This window comes from Manacus candei, unplaced genomic scaffold (genome assembly GCF_025592945.1).
Source record: "Manacus candei isolate 608988 ecotype Guabito, Panama unplaced genomic scaffold, ASM2559294v1 h1tg000005l, whole genome shotgun sequence".
NCBI lineage: Eukaryota > Metazoa > Chordata > Aves > Passeriformes > Pipridae > Manacus > Manacus candei.
This window is the reverse complement of record NW_026138053.1, coordinates 5,841,146-5,868,815: the sequence shown is the minus strand read 5'-3', so window position 1 is coordinate 5,868,815 and position 27,670 is coordinate 5,841,146. Positions and strand designations below refer to the sequence as shown.

At 46.2% G+C, this 27,670-nt stretch overlaps 1 protein-coding gene across 2 annotated transcripts in view; it reads left to right on the top strand.

Moving 5' to 3' along the window:
* Positions 1-27,670, top strand: part of LRP8 (LDL receptor related protein 8) — a 170,832-nt gene that overhangs the window by 140,440 nt on the left and 2,722 nt on the right. The window contains exons 5-18 of one of the 2 annotated variants that reach the window (XM_051800940.1): positions 7,976-8,338; positions 14,492-14,614; positions 14,946-15,068; positions 17,863-17,982; positions 18,112-18,237; positions 18,915-19,086; positions 20,712-20,939; positions 21,492-21,610; positions 22,679-22,818; positions 23,989-24,130; positions 24,558-24,710; positions 24,869-25,099; positions 26,778-26,846; positions 27,051-27,223. In XM_051800940.1, the coding sequence (XP_051656900.1) occupies positions 7,976-8,338; positions 14,492-14,614; positions 14,946-15,068; positions 17,863-17,982; positions 18,112-18,237; positions 18,915-19,086; positions 20,712-20,939; positions 21,492-21,610; positions 22,679-22,818; positions 23,989-24,130; positions 24,558-24,710; positions 24,869-25,099; positions 26,778-26,846; positions 27,051-27,223 (2,282 nt within the window). The remainder of the gene's footprint in view (positions 1-7,975; positions 8,339-14,491; positions 14,615-14,945; positions 15,069-17,862; positions 17,983-18,111; positions 18,238-18,914; positions 19,087-20,711; positions 20,940-21,491; positions 21,611-22,678; positions 22,819-23,988; positions 24,131-24,557; positions 24,711-24,868; positions 25,100-26,777; positions 26,847-27,050; positions 27,224-27,670) is intronic. The other variant, XM_051800949.1, reaches the window with a different exon arrangement.

The following is a 27,670-nucleotide window of genomic DNA, read 5'->3' as shown; positions in this document are numbered from 1 at the left end:
AAAAGGAAAGAAAAGTTGGCTTATGAGTCATATTAATGGATAAAACAACATCTTAGTGGCTGAAATACAGTATTTTCCTATAGAGGAAGATAAAATCTTTGGATTAACTTTGCTTATATTTTGCAAGGAAATTTATTTAATTGATAAAATGTAACGGGAAAGGTTTAGCTCGCAAGAGAAACCACTTCATTACACCACTTCTACCCAACCAGTTTAAAATAATTGCTGACATTGTACTACTGAGTCTTCATCTCAACCCAAATCCAGGAAAGTGCTGCCTTCTATTTCAAAGCCATAGAAACTGAAAGGCAAATCCTAATGCCATAGAAATCTCACTGCTATTAATGTGAGCACAGTCAGCACACAACCCTTACAGTTTTAATTGCAGTGAGTGTCACTCAGTGATTAAATTTTCCATTTGAGTAGAAAATCTAATACTTTTTTTTCAAAAAATGATTGCTATTCTTTTCTGAAATTGTGGGTACGTAGGCAGGTATGTTGATTACATCACAAAATAGCTGTGCCCCCTAATATCACAGAACTGAAAATACTTGGGGGCTGGTTGTTTCCTGAAAAGTCTGTCAGGCTCTCCCCCTCCCACAATCACCACAGGGGTCTGTGTTTGTCATTACAGTGTGTGCTTATATTCATAACTTTGAATCTGGCTACACCAGCTTCTGCCAATTGCCTCATTGTGTCCTCAATGCTTCTTTTTAAGGTACTTCTTTCAGATCAGTTGCCTTGTAAACTGTTCTATTTTTAAAGCATCTTTTTAATTGTTATTGAGCCTCCATTCAAACTCACTTTGGATCACTGTTCCTAGAGAAATGTGAGACGCAGTTGGGTAAAACTGGGGGGGTGAGATGTGACAGCTCTAAATGTTCCCTTGTTTGTCTTTGCTCCAGAACAGTTAATAGTGCCATGTTCTAAATGCAATGAATAATTAAGTCTAAAAGTGAAGCAAACTGCAATAAAATAAGTATCTCCTCTTACAGAGAATTCCCATCAAGCAAAGTAACTTAGTGGAAGTGGAAATTTTATGGGGCACTGACCTCATTGCTTGCAGTGTGAGCACTGCCTTGTCCCTCACTGCTCAGCCGAGTCCAGACCTGTGAACTCGGCTGCTGTAGCTCCCAGATCAGCACGGTAAAGCCGGGCTCTTCTCTCTGTCTTACCTGTCCAGCCCACTGGGACAGAAAGGTTTCCTGAGGGTGACCCATGTGGCTTTCCTTTGCTCTGTTTTTCACAGATGGGCCTGTGTGGTGATTCCATCAACGACAAATTCTAGCTGAAAACTAAGATTATTTTCTTTCTGTGCAGGTGCTTTTGAGCTGTGCACAGCTGTCACGATGTGAGAGGGGCTGCACAACCAGTAGCAGTGCTCATAGCTCTGTAGTGTCAGTCACTGCTCCCTGGCTCAGTAAATATAAGTATTGTAGATTGGTACAAACCTTCAGGGTTCCCGTCTTATGGCAATATGAAAGTGATTCTGGTGGAATGGCTCAGCTTTCCAACTGGTTCAACTGTATTTAGGAACGTGTGGGTAAGAAGGAAGTGGCAGGCCAGTGACCTTAAGCTGTGAACCAACAGACATGGGCTTGAGTTCCTTGCTTTTCCCACATTCTCTGAGAATAAAACAAGTTTTGCTGTCATTTGCCAACGTGACTGGGGTGTAGCTTTTAGGGGTCTGATGAAGTCTTTCCTGACATGGGCATAAGGAACCAGAAAGCAATGGAGGGAACAGGCAGGTCTAAGAAGGCAGGTCGTGTGTCTGTATTAGCAGGTGAGCACAGGGTGGGAGTCTGCCCAGTGGATGGGAGTAGGCTTTTCCTGGCAAAGTGTGATTTAAACTCTGAAATGACTAAACTAGCTCCTGGTCATGCAGAAGATTCATACCCATGGGGAGTCCTGCTGGATGCCAGAGGTCTGTGAAGGCAGTAGTGTGGGGTTTGTGTGCCCTGTCCCAGGATGGAGGCCCTGTTCAGTAATGCCCTGCTCTGCTTGCTGAACGTTTATGTATCCCTCAGAATCCCACAGAATTTTGTGTGATAATATTAGAGCAGCTGTTAGTTTAGTGGATATTATCAGATGTTTCTGAGGGATTTGCCAAATTGGTGCAATTTGTAAAATTGCCCTTTTAATAAGCAAGTCATGTCTAAGGGAATAGCAGTGAGCTTGTCCTGTACAGGTTCCAATTTCCAAAGTCAGAAAAGAACCTCACTAAACACATCACAGCATGGTTTTTTTCCATTTAATTTTTGGCTAGTACCAAACATCTCCAATCTGATTCATCTGATTATATTCCAATCAGAATATGGAAGAGTAATAATAATGTCTTTATCCCATGAGATCCCCATGGGGCGTCTTGGATTTTTGCAAAAACTAGCATACTATTAAGCTTAGGTGTTCTGACCATCCTTTTTGTCTTCCAAGCTGCTTTATTTTACCATGAAACCCTCTACACTGGATCACTTGTTCATATTTTGAGGTCATTTTCAGTCATTTAGCCAGAAGAACCTCTGATAAACTTTCTAACCCTTTCCTGGTTTGAAGTAAAATTGAAGAGACCATGAGTTAGCAGTCTTACTGCAGTAAGATTAAAGGCAGGAAAGTGCAGAGTGTGCATACCTTTGTACATAAACTGCTTCTCTCTGTAAATTGTGGGGTCATAATTAATTCTATTTTCAGAAAATTAAACCACTTGGAATGAATATATGATGATTCTGAATCAGTAAATACATTTTTGAACCAACTATTATTTATCAGCAGGGGCTCTGGCATCTGGTTGCTCCATTATAATTAACTAATACTATGCAAATACTGCTGCAGAGAATGGAAAAATAACTGATTTGTGTTGGAGGGGAGCAGTGTGACAAAGGCAGGAGAGCACATGCAAATATTAATTTGTGAGAGCATGTGAGATGGCTCCTGAGCCACATTAGTGATTTGAACAATATCAGGAATTACAATTCCTCCTGCAGTCGTGTCTATATGGGCTTTTCGGTATCAATCACCATGGCAACAACCACTGCTCCGAGTGAGGCTGCAATTCAGCTGCATTATTCCCTCCATGGGAGGCCTGTCATTTTTTCAGAGCAATGTGCTTCAAGGTCATCTTCATTTACCTCCATCTCTTTTGCTGTCCTTCCTGGAGGGCAGCTTTCCCCAGGAAACTTGTCCTTCTAGGCAGGAATCCGTGCTTTAAGGCCCGGCATCTGACCAAAGATCTGTACGAAACGTTCAGGTATTTGGTGAGCAATTGTCTGCAGGCAGAGTAAATCATTTAGATACAATTGAGGCTGGAAATTAATACTAGTTAAGTAAAACTAACATGATGACAGTGTTGGCCACTGACCTTGGGAGTTCCAACAGTGTTGACCCCACCTTATCCACATCCAGCTCGGGGGTTAGTTTATGTGGGCTGTGTGTTTGGGTTTGCACTTGGAGCAGAACACTCGGGCAGGGGGGCTCAGCCTTTCCCCTCCTGCAGCACACGGAGCTCACACCCTCAGCCTCAGAGCTCAGCAGAGTTCCTGAAGTCCACCAGCCTCTCCTGCCAGAGCTGGAGCAGCAATGAGTCAAGAGCACGTCCCTCCCTCCCCAGTGCAAATGCTGGTATGTGAAAATCATCCTTTGCCTTCTTTAGAAGATCCATTATCAGATTTCAGCAAACGTACATTTTGAGACACATTTTTAAGGTTACTTTGGGGACAGTGTCAGAAAAATACAATGTAATAATTCATCTTATTTCCTCATCTTCAGCATCAGTGGATAATTGCTGTTACCCACTTTACCACAAATTTTACCAAATAATTATCTTTCTTTAAGCCATTTATGTAATTTCAAGTGGAAACGACTCTTTTGGAGGAGAGAGATGAAGTAAATACCTGACTCTTACTGAAAACCTATAAAATCTTTAATTAAAGATTAGCAATGAAAGCAGCTATAGTCCATTGTACATAATCTCCAGCTCCTGTTAATGATGGATATACGATGTATTTATTTTTTTTCAATTTTAGCCAGATTTGAGGATCCATACTTGGTCCATTGTAGAAATGTTATGTACAAATATATATTTTTTAAAATGACAGTTTTCAACAAACACCCTGTATCTTTAGAGAATTCTACATTTTTAGAGCATTCTGCTTTTCTCCTATAAGCACTTAAAAAGCATGTAGTAGAATTATCTTAATTTTTTGGTGCCACACCTGAGCTCAGATTGCCCCTGCTGCACCAGATTTCTTGCTAAAGCCTCACTTAGCTCCTGGCTCTGGGCAAAAGAGAACCAACCAGTACTGAAACGTTAACTTCACAACTACAATCTCTCTGATCATCTTTTATTTTATTATTTTGCACTTCCTCTGTCCAAATCCTGCTTCTGCTCCACTCTCCTCCAGAGGTGTGATGAGACTGCAGCTGTGAGGCCAAAACCAAGACAATTGTGCTCTATATGTTGGCATAAAACAGAAATTAATGCAGAATGCCTCTGATATACATTGTCCATAGGTCAAATCACATCTGCACAATTATTTACATGTGATATTTTGCTTCCTAAAACTGTGAAGAACTTTTAACACATTCCAGTGCTCTACAAAACTGCTTTTGTAGTTCCACTTGTTTACTGCTTTGAAGCCTGTTGGTTAAGCACTTCTTCTTGCAAACATTTCCAAGATTTCTACTGGGATCCCTCATATTTGAAGGAGGTTTTACATCTTGGAGTACATTTATTAATTTCTCTGGTACTCAAGAAAGCAAACTAATACTTGTTTCCTTTGTTTTGCGGGAATAAGCCTCCAATAGGACAGGGAGCAAATTCAGGGAATGCAAACAAATTGCTCAGGTGAAAGAAAAAAATACCCCAGTGACCATTTAATTACTATTTGCACATTTTCTACTGAAATGCTCTGGAGGCAGTGAAATACTGTAGCGATGGCGCTGTGCAGGTACCCTGGCAGATTTATGAACGGAGATGGGAGGTGAACTGTCCCTAGGACTTGACTTCCCCATCCTCGTCTCTCCAGGTGCTGTTTAAGATAATTTGTGGTGCTGCTTTTTATTGGGCTCTTCCAGCCAGCTCCAATCTGTGCAGCAGGAACACGGGAGCATGTGGTGGCTCCTGCCCAGGTGCAGGGGGATCATAAGCAGCTTTTCTCCTCTTGCCCGTGTGTGCCAGAGAAGTCCACCAGTGGCTGGGAGCTGCAGACTCGGCTTTATCCTGGCATGCCCTGTGGATTTTAGCTGTCAGAGAGGATAATGGAAGGGTGAAAGGAATTGGGACGTTATCTGCCTTCCTGTGGCAGCAGCAGAGCCAGCTGCACACAGAGATGGAGGGCTCTGCTGGAGCCACGTGTGACCCAGAAGGAACTGTCCCATTTGAGCTGGCAGAGGTTGATCCCCACCTAAGGACTGTGATGGAAAGGGGAGTTATCAACAGCCAAAGTGCTGTGCTTGTTCAGTGGAGAGAGAACTTGTAGTCTCTAGTGCTGTCATCACACTAAATTTAAATTTTAAGAAGAAATAAAATAATCATGACCATGCAATTTTCCTAGCTAGTAATTCTCAAGCTCCACTGAGAAAGTCCTCAGGAGAGGTTACAAAAGCTGAACTGCTTCTATTTTCTGGCTGTGATTATCAGTAATTTTATCTCTGTATTGGGATTTGTAGGTGCAGAGGAGGAGCTTTTGTGCAAACTTCCATTGTTTGTGTCCCACTCAGATGTTTATCAGTCGCTAATTTGCCAGTGCAGCAGATTCCTGAAGGGAAATGTGTACAGACAGGAGGGGTGGAGGTGGGACCAGGAAAACAACGAGGGGAAAAAGAGGGGCTCATTACAGTTGGTGGAAAGGAAATTTATGCACGTTTGGAGTGTGCAAATCATTACAACCTTGCCCAAACATTAGGGATCAAAGGACTATGCAGGATTTTGCTCTCTGATCTGTTTCTGAGATTCATCAAAGTAATGCCAGAAAAGCAATTTCTTCTTCTCAGCCTTGATCTGTTACAGAAGCTGTACATAGCCTTAGAAATATTCCTGTTTTCCCACTGCCTTTTTAGAATAGATTGGTAAGATTGTAACTTTTACCTTAGGTTTCCACTTTATGGAGTAAAGTTCCAGATGCAGTTCTATATCGTGCATTACCTGAAGACAGTGTTAGGTTATACAGCTGTGCACTGATCAGTAGGACTGACAGATTATTTCTAGTTATGGCATAAGGATAGAAAAGTTTGTTCAATGAAGGAAAAGAGCAGAATTCAGGTGAAAATCAGAGCATTTTAATGGTCTCAGTTCTGCCATGCAAAAGGGGGGGGGGGGATTTAGATGCTTCTCCACCAGACTGCGCTTGTATTTCGGGTCCTGATATTAGTTGTCTGATCTCAGTTCCTTCTCTTTAAAGAGGAGAAATACTGCCTTCTCCAAGGGACAAGTGCCTGTTGGGGGCATCTCTATACCCAAAATACCAAGTACAGAAGGAGCCTGAGCATCCCACCTGGAGCAGCTGATGCTGTGGAGTGTAACAGAGTGTTCCTTTGGTGACCTCTCTGCTGCATTTCATTACTGGTGTCAGGTTGGGCAGCTGAGAGTCTCCCTGTTGGGGGGAGCCTGGGTCCTGGCCAGTGCATGGTGGTATTGCACCAAGGAAGGCAATCCTCCTTCTCTTCCAATTAGGCAGATTGTTGTTCTGTAACATCTGGAAAACCTGGGAGTAAATGGGACAGAGCACAGGGCAGGAGGGGAGAGGTGTCTGTATATTGTCATGCTCTGGTGTAAATGACAGGCTGCTTAGGTTAACAGAGCCCAGCAAGTCTGCAAGCTACAGTGCATCTGTGCAAGTGAACATGTTCTTAATTATTAGATAAATAGAGCTATAAAACAGGGATAATATTTCAGTTGAATTCCACTGGGTTCCTGTCATTGGATATGACAGCTTTACAGGTATTCTGCTGCTTTCCAGGTGCACTTGACGTTGCAGTGATTGGTACCATCTAAACTGTGGTTCATTGTAGGGGCTCTGCAGGTACAGCGGGAAATGGTTCTGCTTCTGAAGACAAAAAGATTCCCAGTGTAAAAAAAAAAAAAGTCCTCAGTGCAATGTAAAAAAAAAAAGCTTATTGTAATTTATATGTATGTATTTATTGTCCTGTAGGTGACTGAAACTGCAAAGGCAGAATTCTTTTGGAAGTAACTACCTCAAAGTACTAATGGAGAATCTCTTCCAGGGTTTTGGTTCCCCCACACTTTGATGAATTAAAGTGACTATAATGCAGGTTGTTGGAGTACCTGAAAGTTTAATTTGCACAGGCTTCTCTGGTTCAGCTGTCCATTAGGCTTGCAGAGGAGAGTTCTCCACTCAGCTTCTATCTGACAAACGCCTCATTTGTATGTTAATGTTGAGTTGTGATTTGCAGGGAAGGCATTCAGCGTGTTGTAAGGGGCCTTACTGGCAGATTGCAGCTAAATTGATGCTCGACTCACTAAATATTTACCCTACACATCCCACTTAATATGTCCAAAACCAGGCATACTGTGAAATCCTGAAACCTGATTGTGAATGATGAAAGTCAGGAAGCTGGTAATGTCAGCATGGAGCAAAGCACAGCCCAGCCTCTCCCCTGCCATGTCCCACTCTTCCCATGCTGTTACCCCGTGGAAGGGGCTCACCTGGCTGCTCCTGCCCCAACCCCAGGGCAGCGCTGCCCCCACTTCTCCCACCTGCAGTTCCCACAGCCCCGCTGCCCCTTCTCCTTCAGGGCTGCCCAAGGCCAGTAGAGGATCATCCTGTGGCACAGCTGGGGAGATGAGTGTTGGCTCTTCACCTGCTCCTTGCCATGTATTTTACCACTGGGAAAAATGCTTTGGATTAGGCATTTTGCCTTCACCCTCCCTCTCTCAGACACTCCTAATGTGCCAAGGCTGGAGCAGTGGTGAGGGGTGTTTGGAGACCTCACATCTCACCCGTTTGTTTTTATTCCCAAGCCTGTTCTCCCAACGAGTTCCAGTGCAGTAACAAGTCGTGCATCTCCATCATCTTCGTGTGTGACGGTGACAACGACTGCGGGGACGGCAGCGACGAAAGAAAATGCTCCCCCCTGACGTGCAACCCCAACGAGTTCCAGTGCAACAACAGCGGGTGCATCCCGGAGCTGTGGGTGTGCGACAACCAGTCCGACTGCGAGGACATGTCGGACGAGTCCGTGGAGAAGTGCGGCCACGACGCCAAGGCCCTCAACACGTGCGCGGCCCACGAGTTCCAGTGCAGCAACGGGGAGTGCATCCACCTCAACTGGAAGTGCGACGGGGACGAGGACTGCAAGGACAAGTCTGACGAGCAGGACTGCCGTGAGTGTCCGCAGGCTGGGCGGGGGCTCCGCGGGGGGGACAAGGGCCAGGAGCTGCCCTGGGCTGTGTGTTGAGGCAGGTCCTTGATGTTGGGATGCCTGACAAGGAGCGCTGGTGTCCCAGATGGCGTGGCTGGGTGCCCAGCCCAGCAAGGGCAGGTGTGTTCCAGACTCCTTTATGCTTTTTTTCCCTTGAGGATTCAGAGCAGAGGTGTAGGAGCTGTTGCATGGTACTGGGCCTCAGAAGAGATCTTTTTTACTAGAAAGACAAGGAATGAAAAATGGGAAAAATGTTCAAAGCCCTCAGGCTGCACGGTGGGGTCACAGCCTGGAGGTGAGAAGCTGCTATGCTAAAGGGAATATATGATCAGCAGAAAAAAATAATTCATTTTCTGCCTCTGAAGTTGGAGTACACCGAACAAGGCAGTCAAGAGCAATACCTCTGAAGAATCCAGTTTGAAATGCACTTTGAGCTTGGCTTGATAAAGGCACAGAGCTAATAAATAATGGATTTTTTTTCAGCTGGCTCTATGCATTTCACATGCTGGTGTTGGTATGTGTGGTATTTTGAATGTTTCATCCATTTTTAGCCACTAAACTGTTCAAGCTGGTCACTTACCTGAGGACGGAGAGAGAAAGAGAGAGAAGAAAATAAGAGCAAAATGGTCTCCTAAAATATTTATTACGACAAGATTGAAATAAAGCATTTACATAGCTGTATATATTTAGCAGCTCTGACATTGGGCCACCTCTGGGGAGGAAGGCAGGAACCAGCTTGAGAAACCAGGGATTTTTGCAAAGGTATCACTTTTGCCATCACCATCTTTTCATACCCAAGACAACACCGAGTCCGGGCTGGTGGGCTCAGAGCAGCTGTGTGGGAGAGCCCTTCAAGGAGCTGGGGATCAGACTCCCCCCAGCACAGTGAGGCAGATGTAAATTCAGTGCCTTCTTTAAAAAGAGGAGTATGTAGGAAGTCCTGGGCACAACTTATTTACTCTGCAGGAGAGCAAGGGATACCCCACAGGTAACCATGGAGCCATTATGCCTTTAAAATAGCCAAGGAGAGCAGAATAGGAGAAGCCAAATATGTTTTGTTAGGAAAAGAGCAGCTTTGGCTGCTGGGTACAAGGATGTCATCACTGTCAGCCCTTTCCAAGTAGGGATGGATTAGCAGGATGTCTTTTCCTTCATCTCCAAGAAGGTGATACAGGAGATGAGAGAGCTCTTGGGCAGTAGGTGCCCAGGCAGCACTGCCAGGGTCTGCAGGGTCACAGGGACAGGGGAATCAGGAGACAAAGTTGGTTCCTGGCATCCCTGTCAGTATGACAGGACTGTAAGAAAGCCATGCAGGAGCAGGTCTGGTGCAGATGTGCACTGCTGGGACAACCTGGGGTGTTTGGTGCCTGTTTTCATTCTGAGACCTCCTGTGGGCAGTCCTGTACTTGTATCCCCTCCAAATCAGGAGGCAGTGGCAGGGCCCACGTTACAAACACAGGGGAAGAACTGGTGTCTGGTGCAGGGGACTCCAGCAGAACTGATCCCTGTCCCACAGGATGCATCCCCTGCAGTGACAGCAGCCTGACAGGATGGCTGAGTTTAGACAGCTCAGGAGAGGGAAAGGTGAGTTCCCTCCTATTTCCAAGTGGAGAAAGAGTGGAGCAGCTTACAGATGGCACTTTCCATGGAATGCCTCTTAAATTTCAATCCCCGTTGTTCCACTTGAATTAAGGGCCCATTTACTTGGACATTCTGCTGAGTGAGAGTGGGACTGTGCCCACGGACCTTCCTGAGGCAGAGGGAGCTCTCTGTTCCCCAACTCCTTCCCTTAATCTGACAGGCACCAGCAAAGTCCAGCTGAGCTCAAACTGCTGAAGGGAGCACGGCTCTGACACCCTCCCTCAGCTGCAGAGCAGCTTCACCAGGCAGCACTTCCAGATACTCCAGAGGCAGCTCCCGTGGGCAGAGGACACAGCTGGACACCGCTGCAGCACAGCACGGTGCTGACAACCAGTGGAGAAAGGGGGAAATGTGGCACAAGTGACTTGAGACAATTCTGTCTCTGAGCAGCAGAGATTTAGCACATGGGGGGTTTTTTCCAGATAGTCCCAGTACAGCACAATGTGCAGCTGATCTACCCGGGAGAAATGAGCATGTGAGGTGATTCTGCTCCTGTGGACGAGCAAACAGTGGGATTCAAAGCCCCCTGTTGTAGCTGCTGCACAGAGTCCCTGGTTCTGCCCTTTATATCCCAGTGCCACAGAGGTGCTGAGCCTGCAGCTGCTCACCCTGCACGGAGGGGGCTCTCTGAGGTAACAGCCAAGACAGGACTTGCAGCACTGAGTGCTCATGTAGGTGATGGATTGACTGGGTCAGAGCCAAAACTGATGTTGCTTCCCCATCCCAAATGCAGCTGTTGCTGGGGTGCACCTGCCTGCAGTAAGCAAGTGACATCCGAGAGCTCTGGAAACTCAGTGTCACTGCTCCTCTGTTGGGCCGAAGAGTTTAGGGACCTTTATGATTCTTTTCCTCTCCAGCAATTCTGTGCTTGAGATCAGTATCACCTGGCACACAGGGAGTTAGAGGTGTGTGACACTGCTCCATCCCCTTAGCAACAGGGATGGCACAGGTACCCCTAGGCTGGACTTGACTGAAACTGCAGATCCCATCACTACATCTTCTGCAAAAAAAGTCATGAGGCCATCACCAGTCATTTGTTACAAACATTTTGGGGTGGTAAATGAGTAGAGCAGAAATGAAGGGTGACAATTGGTGAACAGGTTTTGGCAGCAAGACAGCAAATAAATAGGAGGGAATGAGTCATTTCAGGAAGGCTGTGTGAGAACATTGAGTGGCTGGGTTTCTTTCCATAGCATATATATTCAAATATGTATGTATATTTATAAAATGAACATTAAGTTAGATTTATTAGTCTCCAAATCTGGAATAGTTACATTTTAAAATGTCCTTTGCAACTTGCATTAAGGGCATCCGGGAGGGGGAATTAAATAATGCTTACAGCTGACAGAGAGAAAACAGATCCCTTGAGACTGGACCTCACATTTTCCTGCCTCTGTCTCCCCATCCATAAAAGGGGATTGATTTTGCAGATGCTGGGATTTTATTTTTGTGGGGAGAAAACAAAAAACCTGAAAAACAGAAGACACTCAGGCTGAGATCTGGAATCTGGAATATACCTGCTGAATTTGAGTGGTACAGCTTTGTGCCCAGGATTTGTAAATGGGAACTGTGTCTCTTTGAGGGTGTCTGTTAAATTAGCAGGGCTTTGGCAATTTGCTTTGTATTTGATTTGCAGAGGAGATGGCTGTAAAACTACTGAGATTTCACCAATTTAAACCTTCTAAAATAGCACAGCAATTTTCTAAAGATCTCGTGTAAATAAACAGCACAGCTCTTCCCTCTCCTTCAGATATTGCTTTGCTTTGGGAATGGCCCTGATGGGAACCTGCGGGCAGCTCTGCCAGTGGGGCTGGGATGGATGTCTCAGCTTTAGGATAACAAAGTTCCTGGCTCTCTCCCTTCAAACCTGTGCTCTCCGGGCCAGGTGTAAACATGGCATTCTCTCTCCTCAAAAAGGCACCAAAATGCTATCCCTACATTTTAATATCTTTGTGATCAGTGAGAGTTGTTGCTGTATCTGCTCTTTTCAGATGTCTGTTAAGAGACTCTGGGGCTGAACCTCAGAGGTCTGAACTTCCACAGGTCTGGTGGAGTGAGAAGTGAGCCAGGACACCACGCCTGTCTCCAGCCTTCCGTCTGTTCTTGAAGCAAAGCTTTGTGCAGTGGTGCTGTACAGCCCCACATCTATGTTCTGCAGTCCCTGAAGCAATCAAGTTGAGAGCTGTGCTGTCATTTTTCTCAGTCTCATGGTGCTTGTGCAACATTGTCTTTGCAATTCCTACAAAATTCTCCTTCATTTTAATTTGTTTTAGGATTAGAAACCTTTCAGTTCTTACTATCTAGCTATAACTGCTTTTTAGAAGAGTTTTGAAGATTACAATTGAGGACAATTATGAGTTTTATAACAGCTGCCTTCCAAATCTGTGGCTGTTGTCATGCAGATTTACTTGGCAAACTGGAGACCTGTTCCTGCTCTAGACAAGACAAGACTCCCATTGGCTTTAATTACATTACACTTTTGTGGGGAGTTAACATTTATATCCTTTCCTGCCTCCACATATAGAAGTTGCTAGAAAAAGGGTGAAGCAAACTGGTTTGCTGGGGGTGAAGACAAGAAATAATTGTGGTAATGGAATTTTCAGTGAGACAGTAGGAAAAGCCTTGCAGGGGCCAAGGTTTAGCTTGCCAGAAATCAGGGTTTCCTGTCGGGAAAGGCGGTCTCTCCATCACTGGGGCTTCTCCAGGCAGGTGACTGTACATGGAGGAAGTGGCTCTGCCTCCCTGCAGGAACTGCTGGTGCCAGTTCCAGACCTGTGGTCGGTGACTCTCCCAGACCACAGCTTTGTTTCCTTGTCTCCTTCATTTTCTCCATTTGGAGCAGCAGATCCCACATGCTTTGTTTGGAGCTGCTGTCCCAGATGTCCCACTGAGGTTTCCCATCTCTGTGCCTGGGTTTATTAGCTGAAAGGTGGTGACACAGCTGGTCCCATAACTGGCCTTACTGCTTGGGATATTTTTCTCATGTTGCAGCTTTTTTATGAATATAGTGCATATGGCTTTCCTCTCCAAGGAGCAGTGCTATTTCCAAACTTTCCTCATGGGAATTCTGTGTACTTCTAAGGGCAGGATTTCTCTCTTCCCCCACCAGCCTTGAGGTTGTGGCTTTTCCAGTCTCTGGTGCCCTTTGCTGGCTGAAGGTGCACTAGAACCAAGTCCAGTGAAGCAGTCGTGAACCTGGATCCTGCACCCTGTGAGATGCAATCCCCAATAACGTGGAGTCTTTGTGCAACTAATACTTTGTGGTATCAATGCTGGCTCACTGCATGTCTTTGCCTCTTCCTGGGTTATCTGAAAGTAGTAATTTTTGTATTAGAACCAGTTTGTCAAATTGTCCAGGGGAGTCCCCACAGCTCTCACCTCCTGTGTGGTGACACCACTGTGACCTCCCCTCACTGCTCAGAGGATACCAGGACACAATCACACGATGGAAAGGCTGGAATCAGGAGCTCTCCAGGGTGCACTGCCTTGATAGGATTTTAAGAACACATCTGTAAGACAGGCCCCTCAGAGGGAAGCTGCATAACATGTCCCAGGAATGAGGAGCCTGTTCTGCCAGGGAGCTACAGGCTGCAGCCCTTTCCTAGAGAGCACCTGTGCCCTGTGTGAGCACAGGTCTGGTCCCAGCCAGGGAGGTCTCTCAGTGTAACTTAGGGAGAGAAGTGTCACTGCTTTATATGGTCAGTGCAGCTGTCTAGTTTATATTTTTCCCCAGCTTCACTGTTCATCAGATGTGTTTTGGATCTGTAATAATCTCACCTGGGCAAATGAACTTCAGGTTTGAAACCTGACCTGACAGGTGGAGGTGTTTTGGACTGGAAACCCCAAGAAACACCACGCCCAGTGAAGTGGAGCTCTTCTGCCTTCCAGTGGTCTGTTGGCTCATGGGCATTCAGTAACCTGATGATCATGTCTCATTGCTGGCTTCGTCCCCAGTGTGACCACACTGGCTCTGGCAGAGAGTCAATATGTGTCTCTTGCCTGGGCCCTCAGCCTGAACATGTTTTGTAATATATCTTAAACATGATGTTTTCTGAAGGAAGGAGAGCTGAGGAGCAGTTGTCTTTCCCTACCCAGTGCCACTGGAAGGCAGCCTGGCCCCCCCACCAACTGCAGACTCCAGAGCTGCTCCAGTGCTGAGAGCTCTGCTTGCTTTCTTCTGTCTCACCTGGGAGGCTTCACTGCCTGCACGGGTTCTGCCTTGACTAGATCAGCTCATACAGCCTTTGGAGCTCTTTTCACAAGGATGCAGAGGGTGATCTGGGACTGCAGAGGGGCACAGGAGAACAGTGTCTGAGGCAGCTGCTGCCTCTGTTGCTTTGGTGGAAGCAGCCAGTGTTCTGACATTTGCTGACAGAGGGTGCAGAGCTCCAGCAGTGTCAGAGGTACGTGGCTATACAGGTACCACACAAACGATTCAGTTCTGTGTGGGTAACGCTTGATGTGTTCCTTAAAGCTCTGGTGACGTGCCGGCCCGATGAATTCCAGTGCGGGGACGGGACCTGTATCCACGGAGCGAAGCAGTGTGACAAGGTGCGCGACTGTCTCGACAACAGCGACGAGGCCGGCTGTGTCCAAGGTGGGTGCCTGTGGCTCTGCGCTCCTCATGTTCCATGGTCCGGGCCTGCCAGGGCTGCGTGGCCATGGAAAGGGAAGAGGCCATGGCAGGCTGCTTCCTGTGCAGAGTTCTAAGCCGTTCTGGCAGTGGGGTTGCTTGGGAGAGATGACTGTGCTGACCAGACAGACTGCATGGCTTGAAAAGTTCTTTGCATGATGCTCAGGCTCAATGTTCATTTACTTAATCCCATCCTGTTTCTGCTAATGACCCCCTCTCGAACTTTGTGTCAGCCTGTTTGTTGTCATGGGCCTCGTCTAACTTAGTTGCTTTCCTCTCTTGCCCAACCTGACAGAGTCAGCATGTGAAAGTCCCAGCAAGTTTCAGTGTAAGAGTGGAGAGTGCATTGACGGAGGCAAAGTGTGCGATTCACATAGAGACTGCAGGGACTGGTCTGACGAGCCTCTGAAAGAATGTGGTACAGTACTTGCCTTCTACGTGTTGCTCCTGTTGTAACTGCTTCCCCTCTTCTCCATCTGGTGCTCACAGCTTTGAGTGTAACCACATGTAGCTGCTAATGCTATTTCTCACTCTGCTCCTCTTTCCTTGCCTTTATTCTTTCATCACCCTTCATGTGAATATAATTAGTAGCCTAGTCTGATCATCTGTAAGTTTGAACTGTGCCCTTCTCCACTCAGTTTTTATTCTTGGAGGGATATATGAACTGAGCACGGGACTAGGAACCAGGAATTCCCCCTTTCCCCAAATACTAGTGTCCCCCACAGCACAGACCAGTTTATTTAGACTCATTGCCCAAATTGTCTTTGAATTGTAAGATGATGATAACACCATAAAAACATCGTGTTGGGAACATGCTTTGAAGGTGAAAACACGCAGGGTGGCAGCAATCACTGAGAGGTGCCTTCAGCCATTTCTGGGTTGTACATGTTGTTGCTGCTCCCCTCAGCAATGACAGCTGGTTGCTCTCTGCAATGTCCTGCCAGCCCTGGACTGGGGCTGCCCTGGGGCTGTCAGAGCCGGGGGACAGTGAGCCCAGGCCACAGGGCTGTGCCCCTCTCTAGAGGACAGCCCCTCTCTCCCTTTCTAACCAGGCATTGTTGGCACTCAAACACATTTGGTTTTTTACCCTGTGCAGAGATATCTCTGACACGCATCCCTTTCCATGACATCATGGAGCTCAGCGCCTGCCGCCTAAATAACTCAGGAAGAACTGTCAGTCTCTCCCTTGTCCCTTGTATCAGAGAAGGAAGTGTGTGTGCATGCCCAGTGAGGATGCTCTTACCTCCTGCTTTCAGTGTGCCCTTGCTTTCTTCCACACTAACCCACATCTCCCTGTTTCTCTGAGTGGGTGTTGCACCTTGTCTGTCCGTGGAGGTCTCCCAACAAAGCTGGCAGCCCAGCTTGTCTGAGGAAACTGGGCAGTGGCACAGCTGGGCTCGGTGCTCATGGCTGCCTTGGGGCAGTCCCAAACTGGCTGTGAGCTGTTGAGTCAGGAAGCAGGGAGCCCCCAGAGGAACGTATTCCCTGAAGAGAGCAGAGTGGTGTGGGTTGCTGAGAATGTAACACCCACACACAGCTGATCCACACAGAAGGCAGGAGGTGCAGGACACACTCCCCACCTTAGTGTGTCTGTCTGGCTGTGCTGGACTCTGCAGTGCCCTCCAAGGTTCCCCCAGAAAGCACTGCAGGAGACAGGACAGCACTTATCTTAGGCAGGCAGGGAATGTACTGCTGGAGTTTGGGTCAAGAGCAGCAGCTGCCCAGCAGAAAGAGAACAGGTTCTGCCTGGCTCCTCCTCAGCTCCTCTTGAGAAGTGCAGCACTTGATTTAGAACCTCTAAATCCCTTCCACAAAGCACCTCTGAAACCACAGGAATCATCTGAGGGAGGGTTTGCTTGTTAGCCAAAACAGCCTCTGTAGTATTTTGCAGAGAGCAGTTAAGCATGTTTATGACCCAATTTGCTGAAGGCCTGTGCCAGTGTAGGGATAGGTGGTTTCTGTCCATAAATGTCGCTGAAGTGACAACACACAGTGTGGCTGTGGACACCTACTCGGAGCCTACTGAATTGCTCTATTAATTATGTATTGATATCTGTATGTGTGTGCCCGATAGGAAGGTGGAAGAATCCCAGAGCTGAGATGGGCTTCCTTCTGACATAGTATTTTCCTAATCTTACTGACTTAATTGGCTTGTGGTTGTTTCCCTTTTGTTCCAAGAGCGGTGGTTTAATGGCTCTGCTGTGCTGCTCACCTGCAGTGTGCAAGGAAGCAAGAAGTAAAAGATAAATGAAAAATTTGCCTTTAAATTGCATTATAGATGGGAGCAAATCAGTTTGGCTTGTTCTAGTGAGCTCACTATCCCTGAAATCCCACAGCTCCTGTTCAGCAGTCTTCTGTAGGGACAGGACTTTCTCTTCACCTTGTGTAGGTCAATTATAACAAGAAGAAGTGTTATTTCTGACAGAAAACCAGCTTTCCTCAACCTCTCATTCGGTTCTAGTTACAAGGATCCATTTAGCTTGTTTTTCATTTGAGCACTTGAAAGCAGGATCAGAGAGGTGGCCTTGGATTAGACAGGGCCCCAGGAGAGGATGGGGGCTGTTGTTTCATAAATTGCACACTTGGGCTGCCAGCAGAGCCTGTTGTGTGGGACGGGTTTGTGGGAGGACAGTATCTCAGTGCTAATGGCGTATCTCTGACAGACTGTACTTGGTGTTTTCTGGAATTGTTCACACAGATCATTCCTTGGAGCTAGAAGGGGAAATAGTACAGTATTTCAAAATAGCTGGCCCCTGGGAGATGAGAGTCCCCCAGCATGAATTATTAAAGCTCAGAGAGACTGTTCAGAAAAGTCAACATGAACCAGCACATGGGAAAGGAGGAGTATCCTGGAGAGAGCCCTTAGGTCCCCTGGAAGTTTCTCACATGTGGCAGAACATGCTCAAAGCAGCAGCTCTCTGATGGGATGAGATGCAGACTCACATATGCTGTATCCCCAGGGCTCCCTGTTCATTCAGCCACTAGCTTTGAGTCCATAGGATCCCACAGCTCTGCTTTGGAATAATAAAGAGCAAGAAAGTGATGCAGTGGAGGCTTCCTATCTGTGAAGTCACTCAAGTGCTCTGTGGGGCCAGCTCCTGGCTACCAGAACTGATAGATGGGGACAAATTTCTGAGGACGTCTCTTAATTTTATTCACTCTCACAACTCAGAGCCCTCGTTTGTCACAGATAACCTGTGCCTCCCTTGCAGGTACTAACGAGTGCTCCATGAACAACGGTGGCTGCTCACACATATGCAAGGACTTGAAGATCGGCTACGAGTGCGAGTGCCCGCCCGGATACAAGCTCCTGGATAAGAAAACGTGTGGAGGTAATTTACATGCAAACAGCAGTCCCTTGTGTTTCACCAGAGAGAGACGTGATTATATTCACTTGAGCACTGCTCCATCACAGATGGTTTGATTTCAAGTTATTGATGGGTTTCAAACACTCCTTTCAGACATAGATGAATGTGAGAATCCAGACGCTTGTAGCCAGATCTGCATTAATTACAAGGGAGACTACAAATGTGAGTGCTACGAAGGATATGAGATGGACACCCTGTCCAAGAACTGCAAAGCTGTAGGTAAGACAACGCCACAGGCACTTCAACTCTGCTTGCTCAACAACACAGCTCCGATAAGAAAACACACTCACAGGGCTGAGGGGAACAGAAACAAAAGGAAAGAAGCAAAGCAAGCAAAACCATCTCGTTCTGAGCAGCACAGAGCTGCTGCAGCGATGGCAGATGCGTCTCTAGGCAAGAACTACTGATCGTGCAGATCAGAATATTTTAACAGTGTACAGAGCAAGATTGCAGTCGCTGCTTGGCTGTTTGAAGCTGAAACCAGAAAAGAAAGTCTCTTGACAGGTGTTATTGAAAACAGTGCAGCAAAAACATTTAGTGGTAGTGGAAAGACAGAAAACATCCCAGTTACAGCAGGGTAGCTTAGCCACCCCTCCACCCTCCCAGCTGTAAGTCGCCAAAATCTGGCCCTTGATTTTTTATCTAAAATGTGTAATTGAAAGTGAGGACACTCCCCTGAGTTGTGCAAGAGCCAGGGACCAGAGAGGTCCCAGTGCCCTCTGTGTCCATGTGACAGCCCTGCCTCTGGCAGCCGTTTGCTTCCTGTGTGGTGTAACCCTTCCATAGAAAGCAGAACTATCACTGACTGACAGTTCCATTGTTGTTTGTGAAAAGAAAGCTGAACCCAGCCCTCGGGACAGCTGCTCAAGTGACAATGTGCTGATTTCCTGTGGTAGGCAAGAGCCCATACCTGATCTTCACCAACCGCCACGAGGTCCGTAAGATAGACCTGGTGAAAAGGGACTATTCCCGCATCATTCCCATGCTGAAGAACGTCGTGGCGCTGGACGTGGAAGTGTCAACAAACAGGATATACTGGTGTGATTTGTTCTACCGAAAAATCTACAGGTAAGGGCAAGAGAGGATGTGTGTGTTGGTCCCTTCCCAAAGCTGCAGTTCAGGCTGTACCCCTGAAATCTGCAGAGAACATTGCAGGGAACGGGAAACTTGAGGGCTTTCCTGCCCTTACAGGATTACCTGTTGTGGCTCAGACTCTGTAAGATTTTTAAGGAATTGATAAAGAAATCAGGGGCTTGTGCAGTTATCTGGTTTGACTTTTTGTCAATGCAAAATCCTGCTGCGCTTGTGCAATTAAACACGGACTCTTGTTTCCTGAATATGACACTGCAGAGCAGGGCTGAGCTGGGAGCCTGTTGTACAGGAAGCCACAAAGGACCTGGCATCTGGAAGCACAAAGGGGGCAAATGGTGGGAGCAAGGAGGCAGCACCACGGACACAAGCTGCTGCCCACTGTAGCCTCTGGTAGCCTGGATTTAAATTCACAGCATTTGACCACAGTACACATTCTGTAATTCTCATTCTCACTTCTCCTTCAGCTGCTTTTGTGGCATCCATTACAGTATTCTGTGCTGGGGCTTGTGAGTGTGCCTAAGTCACCAATGCATTTCACTGGTGTGCTGAAAATCCCCCAGGTGTGTTCTGATTTGCACAGCCATTGCACCCTGCTGCAGTGATTTGTTCTGGGTTTTAGCTAATGAGGCAGAGACTTCATTCAGCATGCAGAAGGCAGGCCGGGGTTCCTGTAGGCTGTGGCAGCTCCCATGCCATTGGCAGGGGAATTTTTCCAGGCTGTGCTGAGTATGGAGCACTTGTGTAGCTGGGCAGGTACCCTGAGGAGCCTGTGGGGCTCTGAAAGTGGGGAGGCTTCCAGAAGAAAGCTGTCTGCTCTCACTGACTGTTGTCCCATCTTTTTGCAAAGCAAGCTGTGCAATTATAACTTCTTAAAAATCAGCATCCCGTTTTGCTGCTGTCACTAATAGCAAGCATTTCTAAACTTTCTACTGTTCTGTAAGGTTTCTAAGATTACAGAGTTATTCTGAGAACCAGACTAAACTTTTACAAACACTGATGCAAACTCAGAATAACTCAATTTCAGTTCACTCAGCACAATTGATACTGAGAGCAGAATCAGCCTTTGTGTTTGTAGGAGCAACATTGAGTTATTCATGAAACATCCATGTGGAGTCTGCTGCCTTTCATTAGTGTTTTGAAAGATTTTGAGGCTGCCACTAATATTTTGTGAACATTTTCTTTGTACCTAATGAAATCACTTGGCAAATTAATACAGCTTCATTAATTCCTTTGATGAATCATAATTAGCTACACAGGTCCTAATTCTGCAGTACATTTAAGCACATTTATTGCATGGTAAGTGCAACTGTATTCAGCAGAGCTCAGGGGGTTATATTTCTAGTGTCCATAAATCCCATGAATCAGAAGTTAATGTGCCTGAAGTCAATGTTTTCCTGAATGGTGCAGTTACAGCAGGACACAGGCAGAAAAATGAAATGCTATGGAGATGATGGCATACACACAAAGGGAAACAAGCAGCAGCTGTAGGAGAAAGTGGAAGTTTGTAGCCAGAAGAGTTCCTGTGTCAGCTGTGCTGCCACATGAGGCCCAAGCGCAGGCACCTGAGCTGTGCCAGCCCCGTGACCCCCCTGTCCTTGCAGTGCCTACATAGACAAAGCGAGCGACACGGCCGAGCAGGTGATCCTGATCGACAGCCAGCTGAACTCCCCCGAGGGACTGGCCATCGACTGGGTCCATAAAAACATCTACTGGACCGATTCCGGAAACAAGACCATCTCAGTGGCCACCGCAGATGGAAGCAGGAGGAGGACACTTTTCAACACTGACCTCAGTGAGCCAAGGGCCATTGCTGTTGATCCCACACAGAGGTAGGTGTACTCACCACAAACACCCCTTTGCCAACAGACACATTCCAGTTGTCTTTCTGCCTCTGACAAACCTGGGGATGGTTCTCATCTCATTAAGACTTCAGGTGCCCTTTAAGATACATCAATGGGACTGCTGAGACGGTTCAACTCACTCTTGGCAAGGCCTTGGTGTTAAAGAAAGTTCTGAAATTCATGGCCAGGTCATGTGTTTGATGGGCCTGAGCTGGTCTGGGCACATCAGTTGTGCTGAAAAATGAAGTCTGACCTATGTTTGGGCTGCTTGGACGAGGGAACACCACGTACCTAACAGGCACATCAAGAGATAGTTTGCAGGGCTTAGTTACTAAGGTGAGATTTTGCATTCTGGTGCAAGTTTTGTGGCAGGATGCCCAGTGGGAGAACAGCATGTGGCTCCACCAGGTGCACGTCAGAATTAACTGAAGTGGCCGAAGGCTTTGCTATAATAAGGAGAGAACAGGGCACCTCCTACTGTGAACTGCAGCACAACTTTCCTAACTAGAGTCCAATTAACTGTTTTCTTACATCTTTCAGGTTCATGTACTGGTCTGACTGGGGAGACAAAGCCAAGATTGAGAAAGCTGGTCTGAATGGTGTGGGGCGGCAGGTGCTGGTGATGGACAACATCGAGTGGCCAAACGGCATCACCCTTGGTAAGTGCCCGGTTAGAGCTGCAGCACCCACTGTGCCTGAGGGAAACTGGTTTTATTGCTAAATAGGAAAACAAAATTGCACATGTGCAAAGGCACCTGCACACACACAAATCCTTAAATACTATCACTACTGCAGGAGTGGAAAGGAGGTTTCATGGAGCAGCAGGAAACGTCCTGCTGGAGTTAGAGCCGTGCGTTTAACACCCATCCAGGTGTGAGGTTCTCTGCTCGGTTTTATATTTGAAAATTCTGGCCATGACAAGGATGTAGGAGAAAATGCTGCTGCCATTGCATAGTACTGAAGTGCTACTGCTGTGAACAAATAATGTTATCATTTAGTAATTAAGAAATTAATTAATGGCTTGTTTAATTACATAACTTGTTTTGTGTTGGCTCTCATCCACTTGCATTCTGTTCAGTGAATCTCATCCAAAATGAGTGAATTTGCTCCAGAAAGAGAAATGCAGTGCTTAGCATTCCAAATAACATTGGATCCTTCCCTCTCACTCTTACCTGCACCCTCCCCAAAACCTGGCTGGTTGTGGCAGGAGCAGCATTCCCCACCAGCAGCATTCCCCAGCCTGCAGCACAAGGGTTTCTGGACCCAGGGTGGTTCTTCATGGAGAATACAGGGAATCTTACAGCTCCTTCAGAGAGGCGTTTCCCTGGAATCACAGTAGTTGTTCTCCAGCAAGAGGCCAAGGCCTGAACAGCCTTGGGAGGGATGGAGCTCCTCTCTCAGGCACTGAGGGAGTGAGTCTGGGAAGCCCAAAGTGCTGCTGCCCTGCTGCTCCTGGTAACAAAAGAACCTCATTGTACAAGGCTGTCAGTCAGGCATTCCCCACACACACATACAGCAGAATGTTCCTCCTTTTTAATCTTATTTATAGGGTCTTATCCCAGCATATCTGGGCACTGGTTCAAAATCAGAACTAGTGTTAAAAAAAAAAAAAGAGGCCCAATAATAAAGAGATTAGTCATGCTGCCAGCAGGAAAAACATGCTGGGCAAGAGAAAAAGAGTTGCAAGAGCTGTGTGTAATTTTGCTTCATTGTGTTTTACTTTTCAGATTTGCTGAATCAGCGTCTCTACTGGGTAGACTCCAAATTGCATTCTCTGTCCTGCATTGATTTCAATGGCAGCAACAGAAAACTTCTGATCTCATCTGTGGATGATCTGAGCCATCCTTTTGGCTTGGCAGTGTTTGAGGTAAGACTCGACAGCGGATGCAGAACAGCCTGGAGACTGGGAGAGGTCTCAGAGCTGTTCTTGATTAAAGCTCTGCCTCTTGCACAGCACAGAAAGCTCAGGAGGGCGGTCGCTGCTATAGAAACCAATTTATCTGGTGTGGGTTCAGCAGGGAAAACTGGGTTTTAAAGTCCTTAATCAGGGGCAATGTGTTGTCTCATGCTTTTACCTAATGCAGCACCAGTGCATTAAATGATCAGAGGAACCAAGGCTCCAGCTTTGGCACTCCCTGTAGGTAAGCTATAGCAGAGAAAGGTGTCTGGTTGGCTTTTGACTCAGCAAAACCCTCTTCCTTAAATCCCTAATTCTTCCCATGCACTGTGTGTGAAATCTGGGCATCTAACTCTGGGCACAAGTTTCCCCAAGGCACTGCTGCTCTTCAGTGGTATCCCATCAGCAGTGTTTGGAAGGATCTCATGGGTTACTTCCCCTCTTTACACCCTTCCTGGGTAGAGTAACAGACAACCCTCTTGCTTTTGCTAAGTTTTCCTTGTTCTCCAGCAGTGTGTCTTTCTTTCCTTATGGAAATACACGTGGTTTCTAGCAGGCAGCAGCAAACACAGCCAACTGAGTAACTAAATACAGTTTGAGAACTGCAGTTCCTGGCTACCTCCTGGACCAGTAATTTTGCATCTTCAATCGTAGTATGCCAAGATAGTAATAAAAAAGAGAAATAGACACTCAGCTTCCAGCTGTGCTCCAGGCACTGGCCTCTTCATAGATACCTGTTTAATGCAGGTCTTTTCTTTGGAAAGGAGAAAAAAAGTCAGCAGAGATAACAAATGTTTCTAGTATGGAGTATGGCCCTTTGCTCGTGATCCACCCCAACTCCAAAAAAACCCATTTCAGAAGCAGCACGGATGCAACTTGTCTGTACCCACCCAAATTTCTGCTCCCTCCCCTCAGCCTCAGAGCTCCTTAGAATTACTGAGCACTTCATAAACACACCCGAGTGCTGGGCTTTGAGCACTGTCCAAGAATAAAAAGAAAAAAGCTGCAGGTAGCAGTAGCATGAACCAAAGGTGCCCCAAGGTAGGAGCATGGTGCACTGACTCTGTGCCTGCTGGAGTTTAATCCAGCTCGAGATGGATTTGAGCAGGCCAGGTCAGGAATCCTGTGCATTCCCTGCAGGACAGAGTGTTCTGGACTGACCTGGAGAACGAAGCAATCTTCAGTGCAAACAGGCTCAATGGCTTGAACATTTCCATTTTGGCAGAGAATCTCAACAACCCTCATGACATCGTGGTGTTCCATGAATTAAAGCAGCCCAAAGGTAAGATGTGTCCTCGGGGTGTCATGGCCCTGAATCATGTTTATTTGAGCTGGCAAATGAAATGCTTCCTGATGGTTCTTGATGAGAGAGAAAGCATAGGTAATAATGGGAAATCAATGCTTAATGTTTGAAGTTCCTGCATAATTAATTCAGCAGCAGCACTTATTGGAAAGTCTGCAATTTGTTAATAGCTATTTAATTAGCATCTTTGATAAGAGTGAGTTACTCTTGTCACTGTGATGCTTCCCATTCATTATGTATTTGGGCAGTTTTTATAGTGCTGTGTAAGGTTCCACTCCACTGTACAAACTGTAAAGGTGCTTAAGCAGCCCAATTAATTGATGTAGGAAGTGGAAGAAGGTCTTTTTAGAGGGCAAGAAATAAATAATTAAAAAAATAACTTGTCTTTTCTTCCATCCTTGAACAGCTCCAGACTCCTGTGAGCTCAGCCCCCAGCCAAACGGAGGCTGTGACTACTTGTGTCTCCCTGCACCTCAGATCTCTCCCCACTCTCCCAAGTACACCTGTGCCTGTCCTGACAACATGTGGCTGGGTCCTGACATGAAGAAATGCTACAAAGGTAAATACAATCACATCTCCTTCACTATTCCTGAGAAATGGAATTGGAATTTGGTTTCTGCTTCTGGTCATTAAACACAACAGTCCTCCTCAGATTTATTCGCTATTTGCTTTGTGTACTTGCTTTAACCAAACTTTATTGTTGCTCTGGATTTTCAGATCTTCCAACAACTTCAGCTCCTGTTCTGGTTTCTACAACCACAGCACCCCATTCTGCTGGTACCACGACCATCACAGCTATACCTGGCAGTGCCAGGAACACCACCGAGGGCATCCCCAAAGCTGTACCAGAAGCTACAATTACCACCCCAAGTCTTCATTTACCTTCCACCACATCCATCCTGATAGATTCCGAGATGACCACTGGAAACAGCAATTTATCCCAGCACTGTAAGAGAAGGAGATTCCTCTTTCCCTTTTCCATACACACCATATCACACCACCCTGTGCACTGGTGGGAGACCCAACCTCACGTGCCAGTTCCAGTTGGATCAGGTGCAGACACACCCTGGTGCACAGCAGGACACACCAGGTGCTCTTTCTGCAGACACCTGGGTTACAAGGGCTGATGTGATTCCAGCCACCAAGGAGGTTAAGGAACTTACATCAGGTATCCATCACATGAAACAGCCCCAAGAGTTCACCCTAGTCCTTGTGCACAATACTGTTTCATCCCAGCACTGTTTGCAGTGCTGCAGACAGTAGAATGGATGATTCTGGAGGCACTTCACCTGTTTGAGTTGTTTAATTATTAATGTGATCCAGCAGAGGCTGTGGGTGAAAAGTGCCCCGTGTGCAGCTTTAGCGCTGCTGGACATGTGGAACCACTGCAGCCCAAGACAAGCTGCCTCTGGTTTGTGTGGCTGTGCTTGGCATGTTAATGTGGCCTCGGCATGGCACAGCTTTGAAGGTTTGCATTATTTATCAGAAAAGCATCCCAGTGGAGAGCACTAACAGGCTCTCCTCCAGCTCACCCTCCATAATGAGTGAGCAATGGAACACCAGCCTACATCTCGGAGAACAGGTAATCCCTCCAGATCCTGCTGCCAAGGCAAACTGGACAGGCTGAATTGCTTCTCCAAAGTCCATAAAATTCTAGTCAGAGAGAGAAGACTTTGCTCTACAGGACCTCAAACAGACCCACATTGCTTTACAAACAGTAAAATACTTCTTTGCCCCAAATGTTTCACTGTTTCCATTGCATCTGGGAAGCAGCAATAACCATCCCTGTCTGTAGAACAGCAGTGCAGCGTGGGGAAAGCACAGCCCAATGTCTAAAATGCATTCAGTTAAGTTTTCTTCGTGCAAGAGAACTTTTCTTTCAAATGTAATAATTACCTTTCTAACAAGCCATGGAAACAAGGTGCTTTTATTGTCCACGCTGGAAGCAGTGTGCCACAGGGAAGTATTGAAGAGGATAAATTACCTTTTAAGTTCCATGAATTGGAAAAGCTACAGTTAGTTTCTCCTCTCTCAGTTCCTGATGTTTTAGCAAAAGTAAATTTTCTATGCTGACCCCCTACATAAGAGCTCAGAACAAACATTTTAACGTATACAGCTCTAAAGGTATATTTCTTTTTTAAAGTATTTTTCTGTAATAGTTTTTTTCTCTTCTAAGTACAGTATTGAGTTTTGGGGCCATTCCTGCATGCTGGGGCAGGCTGCAGCAATGAGGGATGGATGTACAGACTGACTCCTTAGCTGTAAATAATAAAAGAAGGAAAAAATTAAACAGAGAAGCTGTGCAGATGGCTTTGAACTACACTCTTTTTCTGACAGCTCAATAAATCATTAATTTTGTGTTCTGCTGTGGATTTTTAAGAGCACTATTCACCATCCCCTGATCCATGCATGGTATTTCCATTACACGTCATGTTTTTAAAACTGGCCTCGTTTTTTGTGCTTGAAAATTAGAGACACAAGCCGTGACAATTTTATTGTGAAACTTTTGGTAAACTCTGTGACAACAAAAGCTTTCTGATGGGCAGGACAACATGGGCACTAACATAAAACATTCTTTAAAACCAGCAAATGAGTTAAATGATCAGAACAACTTCTGTAATTCCAGATGCAAATGATGACGAAGGCTTCGGTTCAACTGTGACAGCGGCTGTGATTGGAATTGTCATTCCTGTGGGTAAGCTGGTTGGATTTCACCTTTGAGGATCACACCCAAGCACCAGTTTTCAGGAGTGGGGTGGGAAAGAGTACAGGAACTCCTGAAATGGGGATAAGTAGCCCAGCCCAGCTCTGAGAAAATTCTACAAGGATGTCTCCCAACGTGGGAACATCCCAGCAGATCCGTGCCTGGCTAACAGCCCTGTCTCTCCTCTCTCCTCAGTGGTCATTGGCCTGCTGTGCATGGGGGGATACCTCATCTGGAGAAACTGGAAGCGGAAGAACACTAAAAGCATGAATTTTGATAATCCAGTCTATAGGAAGACAACAGAAGAGGAAGATGAAGACGAGATCCACATTGGGCGGACGGCCCAAATCGGACACGTGTACCCAGCAGTGAGTGTCTGAGGGACAAGGAGAATTTTGTTGAGAGTTTGGATACAGAATTTCAATTATTGTGGGTTATTTGCCATATAACAACAAAACCAGAACTTTTTTAATATCATTGATCAGGCAGAAGCCTAAACTTCCAGGCAGCTCATGCAGTTGTCTTAGAATACAGTGCTCTGTATAAGATACTCTGCTCAAATGAAGAATAATTGTCCTAATCAAGGTACTAAGCTGACAAGTATAAAAGTACCTCAGTGTGGGACAGTTGATTACTTATCCTCTACTGGATTGTTATATCTGTGCTTAGACTGCTACCAAGTGTCTAAACTATCTTAGGGATAAATTGAGTTTCTCTACAAACCAGGGAGACTGCTTTCTCTGCACTAACAGTGTAAAAAAGAGTCTCATTCCTCACAAGGAGGAGCGTGCGAGTTTTGTAAGAAGTTAAGAAAA